The 19,958-nt window shown below is 41.6% G+C and overlaps 1 protein-coding gene across 2 annotated transcripts; it reads left to right on the top strand.

Moving 5' to 3' along the window:
* The first annotated feature begins 490 nt into the window (after positions 1-490).
* On the top strand, positions 491-7,456 carry LOC110524445 (ALX homeobox protein 1-like). 2 transcript variants are annotated; one of them, XM_021604086.2, is made up of 4 exons: positions 491-871; positions 1,761-2,065; positions 2,861-2,989; positions 6,202-7,448. In XM_021604086.2, exons 1-4 carry the CDS (start codon positions 646-648, stop codon positions 6,529-6,531), a joined length of 990 nt encoding a protein of 329 aa, XP_021459761.1. In that variant the 5' UTR covers positions 491-645; the 3' UTR covers positions 6,532-7,448. The 2 variants fall into 2 exon arrangements, with proteins under 2 accessions (XP_021459761.1, XP_036835328.1); XM_036979433.1 differs by lacking the exon at positions 2,861-2,989 and having other exon boundaries at positions 6,202-7,456.
* Positions 7,457-19,958: the final 12,502 nt, after the last annotated feature.

Raw genomic sequence — 19,958 nt, 5'->3', positions numbered from 1 at the left:
CTTTGTATTGGCCTAGAATTCATCATTTTAGAGAACCTTATTGCATTTAAAAGCATCGTTTTGAAGTCCAAAAAGTTGTAGATGTTTTAAATATCTCCATAAGTCGTTATACTGTGGATTTATATTTTCCTAAATATATTGTCATGAAAGTAGTTCTTCCGATTATTACAGCAATAGGCCGATTTCAACCAGAAACTTGAATTGCCAAGTGAGTGTAGAAGACAATCTTCCGTTTAAATTAGCCATGTCTCAATTTGCAGTAGGCTAGATAAATCATTAGGTTACCTCTCTTTATTTGGGGTATCTAAACGTGTTGTAAATTACATTCAATGTCATTGTTTGATTTTAAATCCTTTCTAGGGTCGAGAATCCCTTAATGTGTGTCTGGTTTGGATTGTGGGAGGAGTTATAATTAACTGCTTCATATTCAAATGTAGGGAGGCTTCTTCAATGAACCCCCTCTCCCTCCCTTTATAAAGGGACCATAGCTAGTGCCTTTAAGACTAGACAAACTAACGGCTTTGGCGAATAATTGTCTTACCAGGGTAACCTATATAGATGCTCCATTTTGTCGAACGTCAACAGTAATTCTATTTGGTCAGTTGACAAGATTAATTTGAGCGACGGGATCTGAGGAAGAAGAAGATGATGATGGAATACGTGAACGATAAATTCGCATTGAAGTGTCAAGCGATTAAGAGCAGCGACTATTACATGGGCTCTGGCAGCGGGTTGGACCAAGTTATGGAGAGTTTGGACAGTGTACAGTACTACAGCAAATCCTCGCCCAAGTGTGTGCAGGCTTTCGGGCTACAGACCACCGAGCACAACACGCGAATGGAGCGGTCCTCACCGTGTGGAGAACAAAACGGTTAGTTACTGGCCCCTTTTCACTGTCCGTGCGTAAAGCGTTACCAAATATATTTTTCAACTGCCGGAGAAATGTGTATGCTGGATGTGTTATTGATGAGATTTGTAAAGGCTATACCTGCAAGCTAAAAGCGTTACCCAAATGTTATTGAAGCAAATATGTATTAGGTTATTTTACGCATGTTATTTTAGCATCCAAATAGTACTGTGCCTGTGAAACGAAATGTATGTGCCATATCTCAAACGTCATTTTTTTATGTGTTATGTCATTCTTAGTGCTGTCCAAAAAAACTGTTTGAATGCCAGAAAGCTATTGGATTGAGGCAATTTAGTTTTTTTTATATATCTTTAGATTAGGAATACCTTGAAAGAGCAATAGGCAGTTGTGGTCATATTTTAAATGTCATAAGATTATGAATATCCTAGAAAGTGTGGTTTTGAAAATATGTGTTTCTGGCTTTGTCAATAATAATATTAACAATATCAACCGTCATCAAAACTGAAATGCTAACGTGCAAATGTGTTTACATTAACTGCTTATAGTTAGAGAACAAATGGGCTTATACAACATCTCTTACATTAAATAGAGTTGTCAATATTCTTTATAGGTCTGTCACTTGCCTGTTGTGCAAAGATTACCTTATAATGTAGCATCTGGCAGCCAGCATATATACCAGTATTGTTGCAAGATTGAAAGATTCTGCTAACGTGTTATTGGGAACATAAAAGGAAAATAAAACCTTTTTAAAGTAGCTGAATTTATGAATAGCCCTGTTATCTAAAATAACACTATTTTAAACTATGTTGTAGTTTATTTATTTATACTAATAAATTATAGAAACATTGATGTATCATATTAATAATAATACTTGTCTATTTCTTTCCTGTAGCGAATTATGGTGTCCCCAAAACTGAAGAAGATACCTTGCACGTGGACCTCGGGAGGTCGATAGACAACTGTTGCAATCTGAGGGACTCGCCGGTAATGGCAGGTCAGGAGAAAACGGATTTGTACGAAATCAGTGACAAGTGTGACAGTAACGTATCGAGCAGTAAGAAGAGGCGGCACAGGACGACGTTCACGAGCGCACAGCTGGAGGAGTTGGAGAAGGTGTTTCAGAAAACTCATTACCCAGATGTTTATGTGAGAGAACAGCTGGCGATGAGAACGGAGCTAACCGAGGCCAGAGTGCAGGTAGGTCTACTTCTCTCTCACTTTCATCCAGTTAATCTCTAGACCAGGGGTTCCAAAACCTTTCCACAGCATTGGGGAACATCCTGCGCCCACCCCTGCACACGCGCCAGGTCTATTTCTATGGTTACAAGCACTATTTATGACACAAACAGTTCACACCTTCTTGTTGTTGGAGATTTAAAGCTTATTTCTAAACCTTTTGTCATGAGGTGCAAAGAAAATGTTGCCGTTTTAAAGTTAATTTAATTGCAATTTTATATATTTTGCAATGTCTAATGTGCATTCATGTGATATTTGAGAGACTAAAAAATGACAACAATAACTATAGGCTAAAAAAACGAAATAAAAAGCGTTCACTGACATCGGCTAGTTGATCTGGACATTTCTGACAAGTTATAAAAAGCTCTCCAATGTATACAATGACTAACATGACAAGAGGTACTGGTGATGCACTACCCAATTTGGAAATTGCACCTACTGCATTCTACTATTACAACTTTCAAAAGTAAATTTAAATTCGGACTGAGTTCCTATTTAAAAAAAATAGTAATACATGATATACTGTGAATCACAAATGTACGCACGTTATTTAAAATGGATTGTATCTGAGTGCTCAGGTAATTATTAGCCCTGTGTCACCAAATATTGTCTACAGACAATATCATGCCGAAAAATAAGGGTAGCCTACACCACGTTGCCAAATTAGCCTAGACTATAGCATTTATAACATTTAGGCCCATATGCTCAGTTCTGTTTAGGAAAAGTTTGATTATATTTCTCTATTTCTCCCTCTAGGTGTGGTTTCAAAACAGAAGAGCCAAGTGGAGAAAAAGAGAACGTTATGGGCAGATTCAACAGGCAAAAAGTCATTTTGCAGCGACATATGACATATCAGTGTTGCCAAGGACGGATAGCTACTCACAAGCAAGTTTGCGCTTTTACCAGAGACACGGTTTAATTACCACTATTGAATACTTTTTTGCTAGACTAATTGAACTTCTCTATCATATGGAATTAATATTTTGATTTTGGTGTAATACTTGGTAATTGTTAACAATAATTAGAGCCCATCATGCGTATTTAGCCACACTAACTTTTCTTTTGTATTTTCAAGTGTAGCCTAGGTAGGTTAGTAGCCTACACATTTAGTATATTAAATCAAATGATAATGCTCTTGCTTGCCACCGCACCTTGATATATTGAGCATCCTTGACATAGGCCTATGTTAATAAGATGTATGCTATGCACCATATTTTAGATAAGACTTTGAAAGTTGATTTAGAATGTATCTCGGCAAACCATTGAAATGAATGGCATCTCAGATTTCTCTGAAAATTATTTATCCAGTCAATGGGTGGAGGCTAGTTTAGGCGTATGAGCTTTTAAAAGGGCAATGATTGCTACATTCATTTTTGGTATATCATATTGTGATATATATATATATATACACACACACACACACATATACCCATTGATTCTTAAATAATATAACTTATGAATGCCTCATGAGCTTAGTTCAATTGTCTTACCTCATCAGAACCGAAAATATAAGCTTGTTTTACACCTTTGTTTGTAAATTATGTTATTGTAAACAAACACTGTACATCCTAAAAACATGGTCAAGGGCAGTACTTGCATCCTTATAGCTCAGCCCATGAATTTGAGAGCGGTTACATTTCTCCAGGCCCATCTCGCTATTTACCAAATATGTGGCGGGGTAACGGCTTACTTATTGTTTGAACAAAAGATTGCTCCTTTAAAGCCAATATAAGACGTAAAGCCACAAGGGACTGCCAAAACGCATCCCTTTAAAATAAGTTATGAAGCAAATGGCAGTCATATCGGTCAAGGGGGAAACCCAAACCCGAGGCATAATCCTACAGTAATTTCACTTATGCATGAAAATACATGTAGGCTAAGGCATGTGATAGGCTATATCAGAAATTCTGTAATATAAATATTGTCAACCTAAAATATTGTCATATAATTATAAAAAACATTTATACAGGTTTTATAGCCTACCAATTTCCTGTAGTCTATATATAGCCTCTAAAATATATTTAAACAGACGATAAATGTAAACATCTTGGTTTTCTTGGAAAGCTGTGAGTGCTACTATATGTATTTACAACTTGGCTAAGTCCTATCATCAACTGATTTCAACCAATGTATGGCTGCGGATTGAGTGTATTATTTGATTGGAATGTCGGGCATATTGGCAGTTAATTTGAAAAATTAATAAAATCAATCCTCTAAAACTGTATGCCTAGCTAGCTAACAGCTAGCTGTCTGCCTAGATAGCTACAGTACAGATAACTTATCACAGCACTGGCAAACCATGATTGACCAACTCCCTGACCAAAATGGCTGGGCCTGGTTGCATAAAACACCTTAAGTAGATTTTCCCCTTATCTTTTCCCTTAAAGTTTCCTTAGCTTTAAGTCAGTTGCACAAACATTTTTAAGGTACATTTCCCCCTTAAATAAAGTTAAGGGTGCCCATGAGGTCCCTTACCCGCTTCATTCAGTATGGGTATCAATGTAAACACCATTTTGTGGTGCTCTGGTTACAAAAGGAAAACATTAACCAGCTAGCTACATAGCTAAACAATGCAAAGTGCACATTATATGGCAACAAAGCTAGCTGGCTAGTTAGCTTGATGTATTAGAAAGTCATATAAACAAGTTGGAGAAAAAACTATGTCAAGAAACGTGGTTTGTTATCTCCTGAATCAATTTGGTTGTTCTTTTTGATTGTAGAAGTTCCATTTTGCTATCTCACAAAATGAAAGTGATCTCTTTGACTACTGTAGATGTTTAGTCAGTGAATCAGGCCATCTCCACGGTAACCAGATACTCCTTCTGCCATATGTGCCTTTAAACTACCATAAAACCCCTCAAATATGCCCTTACCTAAAGTATTTGTGAGGCTCTATACCATGCCCTTAAACAATTCCCTTAGGTAAGGGGAAATTATTCCTTCAGTCAAACCCTTAAGGGTAACATTTTATGCAACAGGGCCCTGATCTTTATCCCATCATAAGAAGGTTCATGCCCATTCTAGTGTTCTAATTTCTAATTCAATGGTACAGTTGCTAAGTGGGGGATTGAAGCATGTCCATGTATCTTACTGTTTGATTTACGGCCATGACTCAATTCAGTTCAAAGTTGATGATTTATTCCTTGTAAATATTTTAGGGGGGAACATAAATTGCATTTTTGTGGGTTGGACATGGACATTTCTATGAAAAAGCAGAGTCTGGTTCTGTTTAAAAATATTGCGTTTGTTCCAAAAATTTGACTATATTTACAGATCATTGAGGTCATATCTGATATGCTCTCTGATGTCATATGTTTATGGAAATAATTTTGATTGTAACCAGTTGAAAATGAAATGAAATCCCCATGCAACGCTAAACAAACCGTCATTACGTACGACCACCAAACCATAGCAAAATCTTCACCCCCACCACAATTAAGTTTCTAGATGCGTCTGTAAACCAACATTTGGCAGGGATGTTACAGTAGTTGCAAGGGAAAGGATGGGTGCAGATGCTAATCTTCAAGATGTGATTTTTCCTAATGAATCAGGAATACAATTTCTGACATCTGGTCTGGTAGCCTAAGCTCTATACTGTAGGCTATTTTTCATTTATTTTACTAAGCAAGTCAGTTGAGAACAAATTCTTATATACAATGAAGGCATACCGGGGAAGCGTTAACAGGTTTAACTTCCTTGTTCAGGGGTAGAACAACAGATTTTTACCTTGTCAGCTACGGGGATTCGATCCAGCAACCTTTCAGTTCCTGGCCCAACGCTCTAACCACTAAGTTACTGCCGCCCCATCTGAAATAGCCTGTTCTAAAGTTACACATTTGGATGAAATGGTATATCATATTTTATCGTTGTCTAAAATGTAATGACTGATAAATCCATAAAGATGACACTTTGTCAAAGAAAATTTCTCCTTAATAGAACTAATGAGAAGAAAATGGAAAACCTTTATAACACACACAATTGGATTATGAATATTCAAAACGTCAGGAGCAATTCATAATCAAGATCATTCAACTTTCCTGATAGAATAGAAAGGTCAATCAATAACCAGATAAATGACCTATCATTTCCCTTCCCAGATCCCCAACAACCTGTGGCCCAGCCCTGCTCCCAGTGGCTCAATGGTGTCTTCCTGCATGCTCCCCCGTGGATCTCCTCCCTGTGTAACCTCCTACTCCCACTCCCCCCGCTCCGCAGCCGACCACGGGTATGTGGGCTTCCCCAACCAGCAGAACCAGTTTGGACACGTCTCCATCAACAACTTTTTCACGGCTGACTCCCTCCTCACACCCTCACCCAACGGACACCCGTTCGAGGCCAAGCCTGAGTTCGAGAGACGCTCATCCAGCATCGCCGTGCTGCGGATGAAGGCCAAGGAACATGCGGCTAACATATCCTGGGCCATTTGATTGGGATTGTGAACTTTCTGTCCTCCCAAACGACTGACTCACAGCCACTCTAACTTTATCATTAATACTACGCACGATAATTATATCCCCAATGTTGTATGACTGACAGTGAACTGACTGTGACACCGGATTGATGGAAGAGGACTACCTTAAATTTGAAATGATGTAGGCCTAGATGCTGATCGCTGACTAGCCATCTGCTGGAGAGACATGAACAAACTGTGCCCCTTTTGGTCAAAGTTGAGAGGACAGAGATGATGAACTGAAAGGTTATTAAAGGTCGCCTCATCAAGGTCGAGCTGTGAGTGCATATCAGTTTAATCCACACAGGCGACACTTACTTTCAGGTTAACAACCGATGTGAAAGAGTCATGGAAACACTCCCTAAGTGGGCCCTTTTTGCCAATTATTATTCATAATGAGGCACAATGTGTTGCTGAAAACGTGGTTGTCTATGGCTTTTACACTCCACTTCAGTTTGTTCTACACTGTAGGACTTACAGTACAAGTGTTGAGGTGTTTATATTGTCATTCCCTGTGCTTTCTAATTCCATTGCCCCATGCAGCTCTGGACATACAGAGGACCTGAACAGAAATGAAATGGACTGACACACTAACATGTCTGTGTGCTTTGCAGCAAAGCTATTTAACCCCCATTAGCTCTGTTTGTGTTATATGGCACCAGCACAGGAAGCAGTTGGTATTTTTGTAATAAGGTAATAAAAACATATGTCGTGACATCTTTTTTTGATAGTATATTTTTTCTTTTATTGTATTTCCCTCGCTCATTATAGACTCGGGATGGCGATCCGGGTCGGCAGTACAGGGATGTAAGCAAAGTGTTAGGCTACACTACAATAGTGTGAGTGACGTATTAAAAAGTATAGTGTAATATGAACAATCTACATGGAAATAATAATAAACAACAACCTTTCAGATAGTGCATCTCTTCAGATACTCTACAGATCATTGATATATTATCATCAGACTTCAACCCCCTCTCTCCCTCCTAGAGTCACACACATTATATGCTGTAGCCCACATGGAAACTGATCAGTGATCTCAGAGAGAGAGAGCAGCACAACGGGCATAGGACAGCATGCCTTTGTACTCTTCTAAAAGGGGATTGCAACCCGTTGTGCTGCTCTCTCTCTCGGAGATCTCTGCCTATTCATCTCATCGGGGAAAACTTGTCCATATTAATGGCATGCTTGATTCAATTACAACCGTAAGTTGTGTCAGATGCTTTGATATGACACTGCCTTTGTTTTCCTAGGGCACTACTTCACTTCCTGGCTATTGCCAATCAAAACTATGTATCAGAGTGTTTTACTGTATCTACAACATACCAAAACAATGGTCCTTTATTGAGAAGTTTAAGGCTTGAAACAAGACCTGGAAAATTATAGTGGTCAGCCTGACACATGCTTTGAGGTCTTGGCTTTCAGAAAGCAGATATTTTGGACTGAGTCAGAGCACATTGGGTCAATTGCAACGCATGTCATTACAAGAATGATGTCATTTTCTTGGCTTCCGATTATCTCTACTTTGAATTAAACTCAAACTCTTAACTTACTAAAATTCATATATTCATCTAGCCTGCTCAGTAGACTTCCAATAGACCATATACCGCTTAGGATAAGCTAATGATTCACATTAATATGCTTCCTTCCAAAGGATGGAGGATGGCAAGTTAATAATAGACCAACGTCTACTACCCCCATACAGATAGTATGTCCAAATACCCAGACTAGTGTACTAAATAGTATACGAAAGAAGAACGTTTTGTATTATGTGAAATTTCAAAAATACCCGTCATCTAATGCACGTTTGTGTTGACCTTACGTCGTCGTCTTCATAACGGTGGTCTGCAAACCAACATTAAAGGTGCATGCCGCCACCTACTGTGCTGGAGTGCGTGGTTAACTTAACATCTAACCTTTATGTATAACTAGGCAACAAAGTTATGAACAAATTCTTATTTACAATGACGGCCTACCCCAAATGACGCTGGGCCAATTGTGCGCCACCCTAAGGGACTCCCAATCACTGCCGGATGTGATGCAGCCTGGATTTGAACCAGGGAATGCAGTGTCTGAGATGCAGTGTCTTAGACCACTCCTCCACCTCAAGGTTTGCAACATTTCTAAATCCTCCTACCTAACTCAGTAATTCTGAGAAAATAACAAAGAGCCAAACTAACTTCTACTAGACCCTCCCCACCCCCCAAATCCATTCCAACCCCCCCACCCCAACATCGCCCAACCTCAATGACCCTACACTTCAATCTTTCCCCCTCTTCAACATACTTATAACAATAACAACACATGCTAAACAATTTCATCGACCATACACACCACACAGAAACTATTCACATGCTTGCCAACCAGATGACGAGTTCAATGTATAATGTCCTAAGCGCAATCGAGCAAACACCACCTCTTCCTTCCTAATCTGATCTTTGAATCTTGGTCCACAAACCTTTCTTTGGAGGGCATACAAATGCCGGCCCTTGGGATCAGAGTCTCATCTCTTCTGCCATACATGTATCAAAATGGCTCTGATCTTACATTTGGCCTCGGCTCTACCCAGTGGAACATTAATATCAATTAAATGATCACACCCAAATGTGTTGGGACCCAGCAGAATCTCACTACTACACCCATTCTCTCAATTCTTCATTCTAACATTAATACCTCCAATAGTAGGTCCATCCTATTAGATTTACCAGATGATAAACTATTCAATAGAGACAGAGAATCTGAGCATACTATAATGCTAACAGGTTGTACGTCCTCCACCCACTGCAGGGCAACTATTAACGCCAACAGTTCAACTGAGTATACTGACAGTTCATCTGTTAGTCTCCTACATATCAAATTCAGGAACGTAAACGCCTACCATAACTATTGTGTTATAGTCTCCTGCATTGTTTTAACATTTATACAAACTTCAGAGTGTTTTCTTTCCAATTGTACCAATTATATGCATATCCCGGTATCAGGGCCTGAGCAACAGGCAGTTTACTTTGGGCACACCAGTCAGGCAGAAAATTAAGAAAAAAAAAAGGACCTGTCACATAGAGTAGGCCAGAAGGCTAAACTGAAAAACCTAACTATCAAATAAAAAGATGGCGGAGCCACAAAAGTTATTCTGTGCAAAGGTGTTTATTTACATAGTGAATCAGGAAGAAAAACAGTACTGCCATCCAAAGTATAAGGACAGCTCAAAACAATGCTGCCCCATCAACAGCTAAATCCAAAATGGCTCCCTCCTTGAACTGAAAGAGAGGCTCCTTTTGTAGGGGAATCCCTCCCATTAGAACATACCCAGCACTAATTAATTAAGCAATTACCTTAATTTTCCACTCAGGTAAACAATGAATTATATACATTACAACACGTTTCTCATGATACAATATACCATTTACAAAATCACATCACTACTGAAAAGGTGTCTTTCAATATGTCCATTTACATGAACGAGCCATTCGGGACAGGCACTACAAAGCCAGTCCGATTACCATAGCTCGGGTCCTTATCCCAGCATACCTGGAAGCTACAGAGATGAAGAGAGAGGAACGGAACCAAACAAACAACACGCTCATCCATAACATTGATAAGTATAATAAACGTTACTTAAATTAAACATGAACACTTGTCTGTATATTCTTTATACCATAAACTGTTACTGATGGAAGGTAAGAGTAACGTGTGAAATGTATGTACTAAGATAGAGAAGTTAACTTGTGTGTCGACCCACATTGTTAGCGTAGCTGATAACGGAGCAGGGAGGCGCGATGTGTGTGTGTGTGTGTGTGTGTGTGTGTGTGTGTGTGTGTGTGTGTGTGTGTATGTTAGTGTACTAAACGCTGCCCACGGCCAGTGACGGACTTCTCTGTCACATGACCCTAGCCTGAAGAAGTTAGCCGCTGTTCCATAAGCTATACACTTGTAATCAATTGTCCTGATCAGAGCTCTGTAAATATACTGTACCAGTCAAATGTTTGCCAAAAATGCCAAGAGTGTTGCAAAGCTGTCATCAAGGCAAAGGGTGGCTACTTTGAAGAATCTAAAATCTAAAATATATTTAATTTGTCTTAACACTTTTTTTTGGTTACTACATGATTCCATATGTGTTGTGTCATAGTTTTGATGTCTACACTATTATTCTACAATGTAAAACCTTGGAATGAGTAGGTGTGTCCAAGCTTTTGACTCGTACTGTACATCAACGATTGTCTGTCATCACCCCATACGTAACCAGAGACCGAGTGCATAAGATTCACCACCTTCTTAAACTTTTTGTTTCAACATTTATGATATGATCTTTCCGTGTACAGTACCAGTCAAACATTTGGACACACCTACTCAATTTCAATTAACAGGTGTGACTAATTAAAAGTTAATTTGCTCTGTTCATCTTTGCTCCGATCTTGTTAAGTCTCCTAGTCCCTGCTGCTGAGAAATATCCCGACAACATGATCTTCCATTTAACAATGATGGAGGCCACTATGTTCTTGGGAACCTTCAATGCTGCGGACACTTTTTGGTACTTTTCCCCAGATCTGTGCCTCGACACAATCCTGTCTCTGAGCCTTACGGACAATTTCTTTGACCTCATGGCTTGGTTTTTGCTCTGACATGTACTGTCAACTGTTGGACCTTATATAGACCGTTGTGTCTTTCCAAATCATGTCCAATCAATTAACCTTAACACAGGTGGACTCCAATCAAGTTGTAGAAACATCTCAAGGATGACCAACGTTAACAGGATGCACCTGAGCTCAATTTCAAGTCTCATAGCAAAGGGTCTGAATAGTTAAGTAAATAAGGTATTTCTGTTATTTTATTTTTAATACATTTAAAAATGTCTAAAAATCTGTTTTTGCTTTGTCATTATGGGGTATTGTGTGTAGATTAATGAGGGAAAAAATGATGTAATCCATTTTAGAATAAGGCTGTAACATAACAAAATGTGGAAAAGTCAAGGGGTGTGAATACATTCTAAATGCAATGTATGTGAGTGTATACTGTCAAAATCAGAATGGCCATCAGTTGCCCCCCTAGGGAACTCATCACCTACCCCCTATCCCCCCTACAGTATCAGCCCACATCCCTCTCATCCCTCTCACTCGCAGCTTGTTGACCCAGAGACAGATGATGACAGATGATGCAGCCCAGCCTGCACATATGAGTGTGTGTGTGTGTGTGTTTTGTGTGTCGGGTGGAGTCCTCCCAGCCTCATCCCACGCATCGCTCCCTGCTCCTGCAGACCAGATCCATCTGCAGCTCCAATGGGTTTGATCCCGCTAGGTTAACCTCAGCCATTAATAAGAGCGTCCCTTTATCCCTCCCTATTTCTGTCTTGCGGGGGAGGTGGGGGGAGGGAGGACTGGGGGGGGGGGGGGGGTGGGGGGGGAACTGAGGGGGAAGGAGAGGACTGAGGGTGGAGGGGGAAGGGAGGACTAAGGGGGAGGTGGGAGAGAGTGATGGTTGAGTTGTCAACAGGAAGACATCGCTACATAAAACAGAGTTGGCTTGAGAAATATGGTGGTCACATTTTCCAAAGCAGAAGTCTATAGATGAGTTTTTGCTATTTTTTATTGACATTTAAGGACACATGTGGACAATATCTATTTAATGTCTTTGCTGTAAATTAAAGAGCCACTGAACATGTCTTGGAGGTGTTTCCTGAATCGCTTTTGGTTACTGATGTTTGTCCCCCATGAAACACTGTAGACACCGAAGCCTATTTCACCTCCTCAAAATCCCCAGAATTAATCTAAGATAACTCAAGAAATCTGTAATTAATTATGATGTTTTAGTTGCGCAATTGTACATCTAACTAAGGTGTTTGGTGCAGTATTTCTCAAGTAAAAAAAAATGCAACGTGGTGTTTTATGATAACAAAAACGAAGCTGCTGGGCAGGTCTGTCTCACTGTCTATTGGATAGAGAGCAATCACTGCAGCTGTTCACCCAAAAAAAAAAATTCTAACAAATGTTTCTTGAGCTTATCTCTCAGATATAGGATAGACACTTCAGAACAAACTTCATTTTGATATTTTTGGGGGGGCTATCTTTTTTAATGTATTATTTATTTATTTATTACCCCTTTTTCTCTCCAATTTCGTGGTATCCAATTAGTAGTAGTTACTGTCTTGTCTCATCGCTGCAACGCCGTATGGACTCGGGAGAGGCGAAGGTCGAAAACCATGCGTCCCCCGAAACGCAACCCAACCAAGCCGCACTGATTCTTGACACAACGCACATCCAACCCGGAAGCCAGCCAATGTGTCAGAGGAAACACTGTACACCTAGCGGCCAGGTCAGCGTGCACTGTGCCCAGCCCACCACAGAGTCGCTAATGTGCGATGAGACAAGGATATCCCTGCTGGCCAAACGCTCCCTAACCCCGGACGACACTGGGCCAATTGTGCGTTGCCCCATGAGCCTCCCGGTCGCAGCCGGCTGCGGCAGAGCCTGGGCTCAAACCCAGAATCTCTGGTGGCACTGCGATGCAGCCTTAGACCACTGCGCCACCCGGGAGGTGAGCTTCTGTTCCATTTAGTGAATCTGTTATTTAATGCATTTGTATGGGCTAATAGCAGTAAGGCCCCCCAACAATGTTCAGCAAATAATTGTTTTATATATATTTATTTTTTTACTTCAAGAGGTCTAAAAAATTCTAAATCAAATAGCTAAATGATCCTTGGTATGACCTTCTTAAAACAATTCAATTTAGCTTGGTAGAACCACCCTCCCCCGGCTTAGACAGGGCTTAGACTCTGAGGGGATTTCATGTGTGTAGTTTCCTATAGCTGCAGCAGTTTTGCTTTAATGGATTGATTGTTTTCAAGAGAGCATCTTCACCTGATCTCTACAACAGTCAGGTCAGTTAGCGAGAGTGAACCCCTCTCTCCTTACAAACTCCAGCTCACCTCTCTCTAGTGGTTGTTCTATGAGTTTTTCCTGACCACATGACCCGATTAGGCCCCTACTCAACTCCTCTATGACCACTTATCTTTGTAAGACACAACCAGCAACTGATCTCTTCAGATAATACCTCATTCTATGGCCAGATGTCATAGGATTGGAATAACATTAACCTGACATTGTGAGACATTCTAGCCTACTTTTCCTTGACACAAATTAAAATGTAACTTTCCTATTCTGGAACCACTAACGACAAAACAAAACATGAAATTCCTGTTCATGTGTCATAACACCACAGTGTAGCCAATACGGCATTCTTATGTCAACGATGTCAAGGTCCCTTGACTTCAGTGAGTGTAGTCTTTTCCAGCCCATTATAAGCCTCAAAACATCATCCTGTGAAGTCTTTGCAAAAAGATTCATGTCACAACATATGATGCTTTGTCAATACATTGCTGTCAATGGGAAAAGATGAGAATCAACCGATTAATGACTAAGGCAATACAGTTCATTCAATGGGGGATGATTAGCATCACAATATAGATTCCTATAGACATGACAGCCTCCTACTCTCTCTCTTTCCTCCACCTATCCCCTCCAACTTACATTTAGCAGAAACTCATATCCAGAGCAACTTAGAGGAGCTATTAGTGTTAAGTGCCTTGCTCTAGGGCACATCGACAGATATTTCACCTCGGGAATTCGAACCAACAACCTTTCGGTTACTTAACCGCCAGGCTACCTGCTACGTCTCTCCCACCTCCACTCTCTCCCCCTTCCTTCTTTCCCTATATCCCCGTCCTCTCATAGCCCTATAAATGACACAACTGCCACACAGATAGCTAACATGTGGTGCTAGAACAACCACTAGAGGGCAGTGAGCTGGAGTTAAGGAGAGAGGGGTTCACTCTCACTAACTGACCTGACTGTTGTATCAATCAGGTGAAAAAGAGACTGACAGAGGGAGAGAGAATAGAAAGGTGTCATGTCCATAGGCATCCATATTGTGATGCTAAATCTCCCCCCATTGAATGCAATGCATTCACTTAGGCATCAATTGGTTGACGTTCATCTTTTCCCATTGACTGCTGTGTATTGACATAAGCCTCAACCCTGTGACACTCATATTTTATAATTGAATGCAATGTATTGACATACACATCATATGTTGTGAAGCTTATCTTTTTGCAAAAACATCACAGGATGATGTTTTGACTTTCCTTTCTAATGGCTCAGGAGTCAGCCAGTTAGCCGGAGTCTGTAGCAAAAAGCCTTTTAGTAGGTCCCCTATCCTCAGTGCAGGGAGAGTGTTGACCAGTGAGAGTGGGCCGAAGCCTGCTGACATCAGGCAATCGGCACAGTATAGCAGGGCGGATGCCTGTTTAAATCTAATTAGGAAAGGATTAGACTCTTACTGCAGGCTGCCTGTCTGTCAAAGGAGAGGGGCAGCCATTTTCCCATTGTAGGAGAGAAGGGCTGTCCAGTTACTGCAGCCAGGGCGTCATATTGGACTATGAGGTGTGTGTGCGCGTGCATGCGAGAGTGTTTGTATGTCTGTGTGTATGACGAGGAGATGGTCCAGGTACATGTACATACGCCGTGACTAATGAAAGATCCGGCCCTGCGTCGCCTTTCAGTGACATCACCTCTCTGGTGTGCGCAGGGAGGGTGTGACATCACCGAGTGCCGCCACACACCTCGACTATCCCGAAGGATCGGAGAACTGTCTCTTGTGTTGTTGATTTTGTACTTCAAAATTAATTTCAGTCATAGCATTCTTGCCTTGAGGGAAATGCTGACTGGAAAACAAAGCTTTTACATGAGATTAACACACTAGATGTCTTTAGTTTGCAGACACCCTCTGTTTGATTTAGATCACTGATAATCAGCTTTTATAAAAAGAAGTTAGAAGTTCAAACATTTGCCTTTGGTCCCAATCACACTGTTAAAGCTTACCGTATGCTTCCCAGTCAAAACAGTTCACACATACACTATATATACAAAAGTATGTGGACACCCCTTCAAATTAGTGGATTTGGCAATTTCAGCCACATCCGTTGCTGACAGGTGTATAAAATCGAGCACAAAGCTATGCAATCTCCATAGACAAACATTGGCAGTAGAATGGCCTTACTGAAGAGCTCAGTGACTTTCAACGTGGCACCGTCATAGGATGCCACCTTTCCAACAAGTCAGTTTAACAAATTTCTGCCCTGTCATAGCTGCCCCAGTCAAATGTAAGTGCTATTATTGTGAAGTGGAAACGTCTAGGATCAACAACGGCTCAGCCACAAAGTGGTAGGCCCCACAAGCTCACAGAACGGGACTGCCGAGTGCTGAAGTGTTTAGCGCGTAACAATCGTCAGGCCTCGGTTGCAACACTCACTTCGGAGATCAAAACGGATAACACTATCAGGTTCCTGCGAGTCTCAGCTTCCCACAGTGGGGTCGGATACTATAAACAGAAGTCAGCACATCAACATTACCAACTTCAGACGAGTCCCATGTGGCTTGTGGGGGGGGGGGGGGGGACGTAAAGCAAAACGGAGAACACCACAGCGTTCGTGAGTCTCATGTTTCTCATCTTTCCAGTGGTTATATTAGTTGGCACGCCAAACCGTTAGGACGCTACAGACTTTTTCGTGAGAAGACCGATTTCCAGGATGTCTCATGGTCTGACAAACAGCGGTGTAGCTCTGCCACCGTCCACCGCAGATGCGGAAGGCCGACATAGGCAGAGGTGGTGGATTGAGACGCAACAAATGCAAAAAACATCTGTAGCTTGAAAGGACGGATTTAGATTTTTGTATTATGTTACTTAGGTTGTCGCACGTGTGACTCTTAAGGATTTGAATCAGTTATTTGGTGACGTGAATATATTTTATTAATTTTATTTTTTATTTTTCACTTTGTTTATTTTTAATGAAATTCACTGAGTAGGATGGTTCTCCACTTCCTCCTCTGAGGAGCCTCCACTGACTCACACATGCATGTGAGCACGCACCCACGCACGCATGCACACATGTTTTTTCTGTTTTCTATTCATTAGGCCGACACTTCACTGACGGACGTTTCAGCCGGGTCCCATCGTTCATGCTAACTCCCAGCCTGCACTTGGGGGCCCTGGTGTTTTCAAACTCCTGTGATGTCAGAGGCCAACATTGCTGAAAGTTATGGATGTTTGGTAGGAGAGCCATAAAGCCTTAGCGTGTGTGTGTGCTTCCGTGTCCTTGTGCGCATGTGCATATGTGTGTGTGTGTATAGCATCCCAGCGTTATGATTTATGGACCAGCTCCTTGAACTGCCTCTCCAGTGAAGAATGACTTATGAACTGTGGAGTAACTTTTTTTTATTGGCTGCACAGCATCGAGCCAGTGAACAAATGCGGTGTATGTCATATTCCCAACGCCAAATAACGAAAAGTTACCACTGTAATAGTGTGTTTCCGAGTATACTGTAAGACAAAAACATTTCTATTTTAATAACATAGCTTCGACTGGAGGAAATCTGTATCAAAAGGCGTCATGCAGTTTGTCTGTAGGTTGTGCTCGATGATAAAACTTGAATTTCTATTAATCCACATACTGTGTGTCTGAAAGAAACGGTAGATACAGGATGTACAATGTTGGTCAAACTTATCGGTGTCTTCGATTCAGTGCTGCTGGAGCTGCTGCCAGTTGAGAGTTGCATTATTTATTTTTTTGAAAGACCAAGTGCTCTCACAGTATCAGAGGGAGCAGATTGATTTACAATTAGGGTCTTAGGTTTTCCGTTAGAGCTTGCATGCACAGACACACGTTTGCCTGCACAGACACACTCATAATACGTAGACACAAATGCAAACGGACAGTCCGCCCAATGTTCATCGAGTTCATCGTGTACAGAATTAGACCCTTAGAGATAGGCACACCACACCACACGCACAGCGGAGAGACCTATGCCTGAGATGTTTAAGCTACAATTAGCAAAACACGTCATCATGAGTCATTTGTCAACCGGCGTGCGTTGATGAGGCAGACCCCTGCTGAGGTAACAATGTTTGCAGATGCTGAAATCAACTCCCAATTAATTACAAACACAGAACACTCGTAACTGTGACACCCCTCCTTCACCTGGCAAATATTTGGACACCACCCTCTTAATCAGTGCCCCACTGGCTCTCCACAGCAGGACAGCTTCTCTCATGGCTCCCAGCCTGTCAGCTGCAGCGGCCAGAAAAAAGCAACGGCTTTACTGCTAAACTAGGTTTAATGGCCCCCTCCTAATTGGGTCTGATGCCCTTCTCTGCACCTTTGGGGGGAACCCTGTGGAGTCTGCTGAGTGGGGGACAGATTAGGCTCTGTGTTTCTGCTGATCCTTCTGTAATGAGTCCTCAGTAAGAAATTACTCACATTTCCAAGGCTAGCTACTGGAATGGCCTCTTACTCTAACCCTTGCTAAATGCCCACACCCCGGCTGTACCCTTACTGTAGCCTGGACCCTATATGTCCACATCCCAGTTCAACCCGAACCCTAGCTTCAAGCACAACCCTAACCCTAGCTTCATGTTAACATATAGGACGTATTCTTAAGTTACAGTCGCTCTCTATCTGTGTGTGTGTGTGTGTGTGTGTGTGTGTGTGTGTGTGTGCATACGCGTATGTGTGCATGCACATGTGTCTTCAAGTGTGTGTGTGTCTGTGTGATGTGTTGGGGAATGGTTTACGCTCCCTGGCTCTATATGTACTGTACGGTGGCCAAAACCAAACTGGAGCTGGGCTCTTCAGCAGCCTCTCTGTCGACTTTATATCTGACATGAAACTGTTTACTTTACACCTCAAGGTATTTCATATAGCAGTAGATATTAATGAGAACACATGTATGCCAGTGGGCTTGCCAAGAGAGATAGAGATCGGGACTGGAAGGGGGGAAAATTATGCAGTTTACCTCTCATTGTAATAGCAAGAAAAATGGAAACGTCTCTTAATGTCGTGTGACAAAGAGTTTACCGGTCTTAATAAAGACTGAATTCCATTTGAATCTATAAATGACAGCAGTACAGTTTGGCTTGGTTCAGTAGTGTGAAAAGGACACCAGCAAATGTTGGCGAATTACTGCCACCTGCAGTTATGGAATGTTTGCTCCCGACTATAATTAATTTGCGTATCCCTCCTGATGACCTGGATGGAATCATGTGATCCTTCCTTAACCCATAGGAAGTCACACGAGTTGACGACTTTATAATGGTGGAAGCCCTCAATGGCAATGTCCATGCAAAAGTGGGTTTTTCCAAGTAGTGATCTCTATGGCTTAAACTCGTCTGAGATGGGACCTTTTCCTCTGTATCCACCAGATGGCACCCTATAACTTCTGTTGTCAGAGGTCACACCTTCAGTCAGTCAGTTAGCCAGGCAGTCAGAGCTGGAGGAGGCTACAGGAAGTTCACATTACTACACATATGGGCGCGCACGCACGCACGCACGCACGCACGCACACACACACACACACACACACACACACACACACACACACACACACACACACACACACACACACACACACACACACTAAAACTAAAACACACAACTAAAACTCAGTGTCAGAGAGAAGTTCTAAAATAATAGAAAGAGTGGGAAGTCCTCAGTGGAATGTGGTTGCAAGTGTAAACTCATTGTAGAAATATAGGACATTGTAGATCATGTTGCCATCTGCTGGTGAAAACATTTACAAACGATGGAGTGGAAGCTTGCCAAACTATCAGGAAACATCACGGGGACTAAGGTCTATTGCATTGGTAGTCCTGCACACCACTCGACAAGAATACCTCAGCCCTGTCAAACAACATCTCTTCTCACTCTGAAAAGATAATGACAGTTCCATTTGAGTGGGTGATGATAGTGACTTCTCTATCTGACTACGCAGCCCGATGCGGCGTAATTAAAAGGGCAAGACATGCCATGTCTCTGTTGCCTGCAACAATGGCAAATGTCTACATTTACGTTGGAGGTTGTGTAGGACCATGTGACCGTCTCGGTGTTCTCTCTTTCTCAAAGGCAGTTCAGCCACTTACGGGTGTGACAGCACCATCTGGACTGCTGCTCTTGTCACACTGGCTGCGTCAGCTTTGACGAAGGCCGTTGGCGTGATGACTACTCACTCCAGAAACTAAAAAAGGCAGACGACGAATAGACGCGAGCGGTTCGTAGGTACGCAACGCTGACCACTGTCACTAAGCAAAGCGTGAGGCTCAGAATCCAAGCCCCTTATTCAATTTGAGAATATGCACCTCGTTGAAAAGGAGATATAAGTCTTAAAAGCATAGCTCTCCTGTGATATGCAGATAACGGCTTCTATAAAGCCTGGATGTAGAAATAGTGCATAGGGTATAATCCTGTACTTAGGACCAAGTTTGATCAAGTATTCCTTTACTCATGGTACCACTATTACTTATATTTATACCTATGATGATAGGTGTCTGATGTGGGTATTCATCTGAAAGTGATAGTATATT

This window comes from Oncorhynchus mykiss, chromosome 1 (assembly GCF_013265735.2).
Source record: "Oncorhynchus mykiss isolate Arlee chromosome 1, USDA_OmykA_1.1, whole genome shotgun sequence".
Classification (NCBI taxonomy): domain Eukaryota; kingdom Metazoa; phylum Chordata; class Actinopteri; order Salmoniformes; family Salmonidae; genus Oncorhynchus; species Oncorhynchus mykiss.
This window is presented reverse-complemented; position numbering and strand designations above follow the sequence as displayed.

Coding starts and splice junctions, on each gene's coding strand:
- LOC110524445 (XM_021604086.2), top strand. CDS start 646: ATGATGATGGAATACGTGAACGATAAATTCGCATTGAAGTGTCAAGCG. Junction 2,066..2,860: donor TAACCGAGGCCAGAGTGCAG/GTAGGTCTACTT, acceptor TTCTCCCTCTAG/GTGTGGTTTCAAAACAGAAG. Junction 2,990..6,201: donor GGACGGATAGCTACTCACAA/GCAAGTTTGCGC, acceptor TTCCCTTCCCAG/ATCCCCAACAACCTGTGGCC.